General features: G+C 41.7%; 1 protein-coding gene across 1 annotated transcript; it reads left to right on the top strand.

The window, feature by feature from the left end:
- The first annotated feature begins 274 nt into the window (after positions 1-274).
- slc5a11 (solute carrier family 5 member 11) lies at positions 275-10,376 on the top strand. Its single transcript, XM_034593807.1, has 16 exons — positions 275-526; positions 1,380-1,532; positions 2,406-2,477; positions 2,665-2,769; positions 2,882-2,941; positions 3,036-3,140; positions 3,274-3,379; positions 3,468-3,548; positions 3,625-3,830; positions 4,514-4,649; positions 5,399-5,506; positions 5,588-5,738; positions 6,272-6,440; positions 7,081-7,296; positions 9,754-9,928; positions 10,031-10,376. The coding sequence occupies exons 2-16, from the start codon at positions 1,380-1,382 to the stop codon at positions 10,249-10,251; spliced, it is 2,064 nt and encodes a 687-aa protein (XP_034449698.1). The 5' UTR covers positions 275-526; the 3' UTR covers positions 10,252-10,376.
- Positions 10,377-10,711: the final 335 nt, after the last annotated feature.

Raw genomic sequence — 10,711 nt, 5'->3', positions numbered from 1 at the left:
GTTATGCCAAATGTCTTACAGAGGAATGATACTGTACAGTACAAAGGTAACGGCATTAAAAGGCCTCGTCCTCGTGTTTTCCTACGTCTGCTTCCACTCTCAGTACAACCCGCTGCTGACACACCTGCTGCTGCTGCAATGTCTCCGTTGAGCGTTTGTTTTCTTGGGACAAGCCTGTAAATCTGTATCTGTATGTCTCCGCTCCGCACACAGACGCTGGCCTTGCACTTACCCAGCTCCATATTAATTTGGAGCTCACTAAGCTCTTCCTTCGATAGCAGGGGGCGTGCTGTGTGGTTCTCTGTGAAGAGTAATAAATCCCTTACTTTTTAACTAAACCCTTGTGGTTCGAGAGGGGAATGTGGAGTTTGATCCTTCACGAGGAAGCTTCAACAAACAAGCGTGAGATTCCTGGGTTCGTCCTCAGATCATTTGTGACGTGCTTTGTTGTTTGGGGAAAAAAAACCCAACTGGGCTCAGGACAATCCAGCTGGAATGAGAATACTGTGTGGCCACTTGCTGAAAGGTGAGTTTAATGTTTAATCTAACTTTCAATTGATCTCTCATTTTACAAACGTTACTCAGAAGTTAATTTTTAATGCAGCTGTCTTGTGTGTTTTTTTGCTCGCTGTGATTGTCCCTCATGTTCATACTGTTCATTTAAAGATCCCCTTCGTAGCAGGCTTACAGGTGATGGGGGACAAAATCTGTTTGCTTGTATTAAATCGATATCTCATCCAAACAGGCATAATAGAAATCACTCAATATGTTAATCTACCAGAAAGCCTTTCTTGATTTTATCTGGACTGTCTATCTATTTAATTTCTATCATTTGATTTGATTTGTTGTCTTGCTTATTGTGTAACTGTTTTGAAAAGTGCCACATAAAGAAAGTTTATTATATTATACTATTAAAAATCCACAGTCCTAGCTAAGCATAAAAAAATTCCAAAGTTTATGAGAAATTATGTTAACAACTTAAAATATTAAAAAATTTAGTGTGAGCAGAATTTTATTTTACATTCCATTATTAGATGGTATTTTTACAAGTGAATTGACATGTAAGCAAGCAGCATGTTAATGTCAAGGTGGAGATGATTTGTTCATGTGTGTCTGTCCACATATATTCTGCTGGGTAATAATAAGATGATCATATGTTGTGTCAGTTCCGTAAAACTTACTATCTGTCATTAAATACTGTACTGAAGGGTTAGAAAGTAGCATATAAAACAAGTACATGTACCTCAAACAACTACATGTACAGAGTCCAAGGTGTGATGTGTTTAATGGGGCAGTAATTACCTGCAACAGTTTATTATGTTTCAAATCAAAGATAATAAACTGTACACATCATAATCTGTTGATTTCTTGGTCTCCAGATGACTGTTGACTTTGAGGGGGGGCACCGAGCGACCAGCATGACCCCATCACCATCTCCATCGCCCTCTCCTGGGGCCGGAACTGCTCTGACTACTGTGGATATAGTGGTGCTGGTGATGTACTTCATGTTGGTGCTGGCAGTGGGATTCTGGGTAAGTGCAGTGGTAAAGATGTGGTTCACTGCTTCAACACTGATACCAAACAGCAGCTGCTTCCTGTCAGACAAACAAAAAACAGCCATGTTTGTTTTTCTTTTATTTAAATCTGGTTTCAGAATGTGTCCTTGTGCATCTTTGCTTTAAAGCAAATGTCCCTGATGTCCCTCGTTAAGAACAGAACTGTCCTGTATCTTTTCATCTTTAGCACAAGTTAGGTTTCACTTTTCCATCTCATCTGCTTCTCTTCATGTTCATGTCTGAGATCCTGCACTCTCTCCCCATGTGCCATGAATAAGCTGTGAATGTGCTGAGCTTCTCCACAAATACTGTCATGCTCCTTAATAACATAGGCTTTGAAATCATCAATGAGGAAATGTCTCTTTTAATTTACTTCTATTTGATTGTTAACATGTAGTGAATTGTTTAGAAGGAACAATAAGGAATTAGAAAATTAAGATTGAAGATTCACGTTGCTTAACACAAAGCTGAAAAATATGAATTAAAAAAAAGCATGTTTATTCAGTAAAATGTGACCAACTGTACAAATCAAACAGAGAAATAGCATTGCAGGCCACAATGAGCCTTAGTAAAGTCCCCGGCTGGACTTCAGTGAGTATTGGGCTTTGTGACCGAGCCAGCACATGTGGGAAGCAGCGACCCATAGACCACTGCATTCATTCCACTGGTTTTCCTCCAATAACCTCTTGCTGTCTGGATTTTGTGGATCACAGGTGACAGATTATTTTATAGAGGCCAAACTGAGAACACCCTTTCAATTAGTTTGGGATTCTGTTGCGTGAATGATATTCCTCCTGCACATGTACAGTATCTCTAAGAGGTGTTTTTTCTTTTTCATTTTTCTGCCAGTCCATGTGGAGGACGAAGCGCAGCACGGTGGATGGATACTTCCTGGCTGGGAAGAGCATGACCTGGTGGCCGGTGAGTCAAGCACCAGAGAAACGTCCACAGAGCACAACAGAAACGCAAAAGAATTGAAGTGAAGCTGGTTTTATCACTGGATCCTCCATCTCTAATATTTCTCACTTACGTAGACAGAGGCCATATGTTGTGTAGTAGTTATTGCAGCACAGGGTTGATCCTCACTCTGACTCCTGTGTGTTTTCAGGTGGGGGCCTCCCTGTTTGCCAGCAACATTGGCAGTGGACATTTCATTGGCCTGGCCGGGTCCGGGGCCGCAGCAGGGATTGGAGCAATTGCTTATGAATGGAATGTAAGAGGCTGCACATTATCTCCTGAAATACAGCATGCTGATGTGAAACCAAGTATATCATATAAATTTTGTTTAAGTGTGTTAAAATGTTGATATATCTGTTGATCACCAGGGTATGCTGATGGTGCTGCTGCTGGGATGGCTCTTCCTGCCCATTTATATCGCCTCTGGGGTGAGGTGTCTACGCAGACAGTTGAATATCCCACATTTAACACGCGCCCATGCGTGATTTTGTCCGATTATATTATCTTTTTTTTCTTTTCTAGGTCACAACAATGCCAGAATACCTGAAGAGGCGCTTTGGTGGTCGAAGAACGCAGTTATTTATAGCTGTCCTGTCCTTGTTTATTTACATTTTCACAAAGATATCGGTACGAGACAAATGCACAATAATGCTCCTTCGCTTTCTGTGCTGTTGTGTGCATGTTTTTCAAGCTTCTCTGTGGTGTGTAAAGAACAAATCCTGTGTGTTGTGTGTCTGTGTGTGTGTGTGTTTCTCTCCAGGTGGACATGTATGCTGGTGCATTGTTTATACGGCTTGCTTTAAAGTGGGATATCTACGTGGCTATAGTGCTGCTGCTGTCAATCACTGCTGTCTACACTGTAGCAGGTGACGATTCTACTACCTTTGCGAATTTTTAAACACATAAGAGTATTTGTTATATCGCTGGCTGCATGTGTTGTGTGTTGTGTCCCAGGTGGTCTGGCTGCAGTCATCTACACAGACGCTGCTCAAACTGCTATCATGCTGGCAGGAGCTCTCACCCTCATGGGCTTCAGTAAGTCGCGCTCCACACCAGACCCTCCCACCTGCAGCACTTTACCGCCCTTTATAAATGTTGTCCCCTTTTTGAGGTTTTGCCGAGGTCGGGGGCTGGAATGCTCTGATGGAGGGATACGCCCACGCCATCCCTTCCATCCGCGTGCCAAACTCGACCTGCGGTATCCCCCGAGAGGACGCGTTCCACATCTTCAGAGACCCGGTGTACTCTGACCTGCCTTGGCCTGGGGTCATCATCGGCATGTCCGTCCCCTCCATGTGGTACTGGTGTTCGGATCAGGTAATAATCAGCCAAGACAATTGGAAAATACTATAGATATGGTAAGGATTGTCTGAATATTATAGAAAAGACTAAAATCAGATGTCACAAATCAGGATATTTCAAAAAACCTTTTCTTAAAGTTAGAAATTAATCAGGGATTTCAAACTAGATGATATGCTAGGAAGACCTTAGTTGCCAAAATGGACACAAAAGTAAAAATTTTTTACTTTATATTGTATTTTAAAAAATAGTTTTTGATCAAATTTAATTTGTACTATATCGTGATCTTACATCTAGAAGCTGAACAAATTTCATTTAATGTATGTTTTTTTAACAGATTTCTCAGAAGTTAAGTCGTGAAAATGTCTTTTTCTCAACAGCTCCACATTTTAAACATCAGACAGTTTAAATATTCCTTTTACACAATATCAGTGTTACACTTTGCAAACCAGCTAAACCTGACACAACAGAGCTTATCAGTATCTAATCTGTGCACATAAGACCAGTGACTGTTAGTTAATCAGTAATTTAGATATTTATCCCTATATAATCTCTTTATAGACTATATAGTTTGGATCACACTGATAACAATAAGCTGTGTCCACTCTGATCTAAACTCTATTTTCCCCTGTTAAGTTACTTGCTAACCAGCAGTGTCTGGGCTTTGACTGAGGATGGGCTGTGGTTGTGATTCTCTGCAGGTGATTGTGCAGCGCTCCCTCGCTGCCAAGAACCTGACACATGCAAAAGGAGGCTCGCTACTTGCTGCTTATCTCAAGATTGTGCCTTTCTTTGCCATTATGCTGCCTGGCATGATCAGCAGGATCCTTTACACAGGTATGATATGCATGTATATATCAATGAATGTGTGTTTATACTTATACAACTTACACAGGTATGATATGCATGTGTTTATCAATGAATGTGTGTTTATACTTATACAACTTACACAGGTATGATATGCATGTGTTTATCAATGAATGTGTGTTTATACTTATACGACTTAATTAACCCCGTAAAAGGACTGGATATAGAAGTTGGTCTTTAGTTGACAACTCATGGTTGCATAATGCTGATAGTTTAAAGTCCCCCTCAGGTGAAATCGAGTGTTAACATGTAAACATTCGTCTGTCTGGTGCCTTTTATATGATAAAAGACATATTTGGGGCGAATTAATCACCATGATGAAGTTTTTCCACCTTGACCCTGCAGTAAACAAATTGTCTAGAAAAAAAACAGATTCAAACAGCCAGGGTTTGTGATGTCACAAAACCTATAAACCAATCCTGTCAACTTGTGGGTTCGGCTGAGGAGCTGGAAAAGGCTCCTCAGCAGGGGAGGGGCCATATTAACATATTCAAAGATCCCAGTCACTAAATGAGGAGGGAAGGTGTCATTTTAAGGCCTTGAGGGGAGGTTTTCCATAACAAACCTTTTCAATATGTAATATGGAGGAAAGTTTTACGGGGGTGTGATAAAGCTGGTCCAGTGGGACTTTAAGAGATCATAGTGATGCTGGTAAAACAGGGTCAAACATTGTGGATATTTGAGTTCCAGTTGTTGTGTGTGTTAACGTTATTGTGTAGATGATGTGGCGTGTGCAGAGCCTGAGCTGTGCAAACAGATCTGCAACAATCCAGTGGGTTGTTCAGATACCGCCTACGCCAGACTGGTCATGGAACTGCTGCCGACAGGTGAGACATCTGCCCCCCGCCCCTCCCCGTCCAGCCTTTTGCTCTTTTATTTACTCTGATCTGTGGGTTTTTTGTGCCCAGGATTGAGGGGTCTGATGATGGCGGTGATGATCGCCGCCCTCATGTCCTCTCTGACCTCCGTCTTCAACAGCGCCAGCACCATTTTCACCATGGACCTGTGGAAGAGTTTCAGATCCCGTGCCACTGAGTGGGAGCTCATGATTGTGGGCAGGTATGTTAGCTGAGCACATCTGAAAAAAGTGGACATAACAGGAAATATACTGTAGTTCTTGTTGCACCATTATATCCTGTATTGAAGCACTGGTTTGTGTGTGCAACAAAATAATGAAAAAAATCCGGCATGTTAGGTGCAGAGCGAAGAGTAAAAGGAATCCTGACTCTGCAGTGACCCACCCTGTGTCAGTTTCTTTTTCCACTGGGCCTTAAATTGAAGTTTAAAGGCTTATATACTTAGGAATATTTCCTTTCCACCTTTACCATCTACATTTAAAAAGTAACCATGTGTGGCGTAACTGTGCACTTTTGATCATTTTATTTTTCTGTCATGCTCACCCTAACCCCCTCCTCATATTTCTAAGTAATGACTCTAACAGATTTTTCCTCTTGTCTTCACACACACTCACACACCCTCATTACTCCGTGTAACTGCTGTCCTGTGGTCATATTACATCGTGCCTTTACAGAACTTAACTTCTCCATTTTTCATTCAAAACACGGATCTTGTGTTCAATGTGCACGCTGCAGGGTGTTTGTTCTCGTGCTGGTGGTGGCGTCCGTGCTGTGGATTCCTGTTGTCCAGGCCAGTCAGGGGGGGCAGCTCTTTATCTACATCCAGGCCATCAGCACCTACCTCCAGCCCCCAGTCTCCATCATCTTCCTCTTGGGCTGCTTCTGGAAGAGGGCTAATGAGAAGGTGAGGATGTGTATCATTGCCCCGGGTCATTTTTTATCAATTTTAATATGTATACTTTGGGTAAAAAAAGAGAAAAGTAAATCACTCGAAACATGGACCGTATATTGCACTGCAGTCCCAAACTAGTGGTTGGGACCCCTCAGGGGGTGGGAATCAAATACGATTTCAAAGTAATTAGAAATAGCCTATTTTAGCCATCATTGTTACAAAAGGTGAAAGATAGTTGTTAAATTTACATGTGGTGAATTCTTGCAAACTATCTCAAATCCTTTGTTTCCTTGAACCAACTCTGGGGGTTCGCAAGTCTATGGCAACTTTATTTTGGGAGTCAGAGGCTGAAACCCTGGAATATTGTATTCGTATTTTTAAATGTGATTTAAAATAATAGCTTCATGTGTTTGTGGTTGTAGATATACTTTTCTTTTAGATTTTTTGGGGGTGTGAACATAAATGTGCTTTACCAATACAGTAAATGACTCATTACCACACTTCCTCTCCTGTTGTACTGTAGCATGACAGCAACATGACTGCACAGAGTCCAGCTCACAATGTGAACCTCGTTGTATATTCCATTACAGATAGAACAATGGTCACCTTCTATTTTCTTTGACTCTCCTCTCCCGCCCTCTCCCTCTCTCAGGGGGCATTTTGGGGCCTGTCTATCGGCCTGTTGGTGGGCTGCATCCGCATGTTGCTGGACTTCATTTACCCGGCGCCCCTGTGCTACGAGGTGGACGACAGGCCCGTGGTGTTGAAATACGTCCACTACCTCTACTTCTCCGTCTTGCTGTCCTTCATCACGCTGGTTGTGGTGGTTGTGGTCAGCCTGGCCACGGAGGAGCCCAAACCGGAGCAGGTGAAGTCACAGAGTCGGATCTGTTGTGTTTTATCTCAGATTAATTTGCACTAATAATAACGTTGTGATAAATGCACTGTTAAAATCAGTTGCAGTCTTCTTCTCTGATACTGGAGCTTACAAACAACACAGGGATCTGCAGCAATGCAGCACCAGTAGGTGTCATGAACACCTCAGGAAACGTTTAAGACAAAGTGATATTTGTTTACAGTTCACAGATTTGAAACTCTGGCCTGATTTAATCATTATTTGGATTCTTGATTAAAACTACTTCTGCTTATTTATTGCTAAAATTAACATCTAACTTAATATATGCACAGTTTTGTGGGACAGACAAACATAAACAGATGCCCTCTGAAATGCCTTGGAGTTAACTATCTGTTGTGATGGAAATCTGGAAATACAAGAGGCTGGAAACACCAAGGTTATCTACGTGTATTTTAATAGGGGCTTTCTGCAGAAAGGATCAACACAGAGAGTCACAAGGATCTCAGAGTGAAGATGGAGAGCAGTCAAATACAAGGATCTTATATAGGAGAACTGAGGTGAGAGAGGAATCTAAACACAAACAACTGATTTACATGTGTTTCCTAAGGAGATAAGCAGCCATACATTCCTTTCTTTGGAGGGTAAATAAGTGGCTAAAGGGTCTGGCAGTTTTCAGGTCAACACAGTTCAGACCATAAAACAGCTCAGGTCATAAAGCATTTGGACAGTTTGTATATACACTACCGTTCAAAAGTTTGGGGTCACTTAGAAATTTCCTTATTTTTCAAAGAAAAGCACTGTTTTTTTCAATGAAGATAACATTAAATTAATCAGAAATACACTCTATACATTGTTGATGTGGTAAATGACTATTCTAGGTGGAAACGTCTGGTTTTTAATGAAATATCTACATAGGTGTATAGAGGCCCATTTCCAGCAACTATCACTCCAGTGTTCTAATGGTACATTGTGTTTGCTAATCGCCTTAGAAGACTAATGGATGATTAGAAAACCCTTGAAAACCCTTGTGCAATGATGTTAGCACAGCTGAAAACTGTTTTGCTGGTGAGAGAAGCTATAAAACTGGCCTTCCTTTGAGCTAGTTGAGTATCTGGAGCATCACATTTGTGGGTTCGATTATACTCTCAAAATGGCCAGAAAAAGAGAACTTTCATGTGAAACTCGCCAGTCTATTCTTGTTGTTAGAAATGAAGGCTATTCCATGCGAGAAATTGCGAAGAAACTGAAAATTTCCTACAACGGTGTGTACTACTCCCTTCAGAGAACAGCACAAACGGGCTCTAACCAGAGTAGAAAGAGAAGTGGGAGGCCCCGGTGCACAACTCAGCAAGAAGACAAGTATATTAGAGTCTCTAGTTGAGAAATAGACGCCTCACAGGTCCTCAACTGGCAGCTCCTTTAAATGGTACCTGCAAAACGCCAGTGTCAACGTCTACAGTGAAGAGGCGACTCCGGGATGCTGGCCTTCTAGGCAGAGTGGCAAAGAAAAAGCCATATCTGAGACTGGCCAATAAAAAGAAAAGATTGATATGGGCAAAAGAACACAGACATTGGACAGAGGAAGATTGGAAAAAAGTGTTATGGACAGACGAATCAAAGTTTGAGGTGTTTGGATCACACAGAAGAACATTTGTGAGATGCAGAACAGGTGAAAAGATGCTGGAAGAGTGCCTGATGCCATCTGTCAAGCATGGTGGAGGTAATGTGATGGTCTGGGGCTGCTTTGGTGCTGGTAAAGTGGGAGATTTGTACAAGGTAAAAGGGATTTTAAATAAGGAAGGCTATCACTCCATTTTGCAACGCCATGCCATACCCTGTGGACAGCGCTTGATTGGAGCCAATTTCCTCCTACAACAGGACAATGACCCAAAGCACACCTCCAAATTATGCAAGAACTATTTAGGGAAGAAGCAGGCAGCTGGTATGCTGTCTGTAATGGAGTGGCCAGCGCAGTCACCAGATCTCAACCCCATTGAGCTGTTGTGGGAGCAGCTTGACCGTATGGTACGCAAGAAGTGCCCATCAAGCCAATCCAACTTGTGGGAGGTGCTTCAGGAAGCGTGGGGGGAAATTTCTACAGATTACCTCAACAAATTAACAGCTAGAATGCCAAAGGTCTGCAATGCTGTAATTGCTGCAAATGGAGCATTCTTTGACGAAAGCAAAGTTTGAAGAACAAAATTAATATTTCAAATAAAAATCATTATTTCTAACCTTGTCAATGTCTTGACTATATTTTCTATTCATTTTGCAACTCATTTGATAAATAAAAGTGTGAGTTTTCATGGAAAACACAAAATTGTCTGGGTGACCCCAAACTTTTGAACGGTAGTGTATGTAGATACAGGTCATAAAAGTCTTTAGACAGGGCTGCAAAAACTTACTTTCCAACTACAAAATAGTTTTTCAACCACACTTAGTTAATTTTTCTACTACACTGTCTTACAGATCAGTCGTCTTACCTGGTACACAAGGTTTGACCCCGTGGAGCCCAAAGTGCATGAGTTCCCAGTGGAGCGGAGCAGTAAGACCATAGAGACCACGGGTCAGACAGATGAGATGGGAGTTTTAGGAAAAGAGCAGCAGGACACCAGCGATACTAAAACATGTCATCACAGGAAAGGTGGGTCTGTCCTGTTTGTCATGACTCTTTTCCATTCCACTATGTGTCACTTATTCTGCTGAACACACCCAGTGAACAATGCAAAATGTTTCCTCTGTCCAGACTCCTCATCCTCAGTGTCCAGCATCCAAAGCCAGTCCAGGCTGATTTCTGCCGTCTACTGGCTGTGTGGGATGGAAAGACAGAAGGAGGGGGAGAGTCCTCCTGCACCTGAACAGAGCATCGGCTCTCTGGAAGAAAAGCCACGTCTGCGCCTCATTATCAACGCCAACCTCATCATTTGCCTCTCTGTCACTGCTTTTATCATTGGCTACTGGGCCTGATGGGAAGGTATTGACACTCTTCATGGACACGTGGTGTGTGGCTTGTGTAAAATGTTGTGTACAGATTTTAGTGTTTTGTTTTCACTGAGAAGGAAGGAAGACTTTCTTATCCTTTAATTTGTTCATTGAAACAATAAAATGTGAAACATGGACCCTATTTCTTTTAAAGAATCCGGATCAAGAGGTGGATCCTGGAATATTTACCCTTTTCTTTAAAATTGCGAGATATGGTGTTTTGTTTACATTTTCACAAATTCATGGATCTTGATAAAAACAAATCTGGCACATTTAGGGAACTGATATCTATGAGTGTGTTAAATTAAGTGCAGCTTGATTGAATTTAAAGGGACTTCAGTGGTCTGTGCCTTCTAGTCTGTAAATCAAACGATACAAAAACTGAGACTCATTTGTCGTACATTTTTAACGACATTAATTTGTGACAGTTTTTTTGAATTCTTGG

Source organism: Hippoglossus hippoglossus, chromosome 8, assembly GCF_009819705.1.
Source record: "Hippoglossus hippoglossus isolate fHipHip1 chromosome 8, fHipHip1.pri, whole genome shotgun sequence".
Lineage (NCBI taxonomy): Eukaryota > Metazoa > Chordata > Actinopteri > Pleuronectiformes > Pleuronectidae > Hippoglossus > Hippoglossus hippoglossus.
The sequence above is the reverse complement of the archived record's forward strand: the minus strand, read 5'-3'. Positions and strand labels throughout refer to the sequence as shown.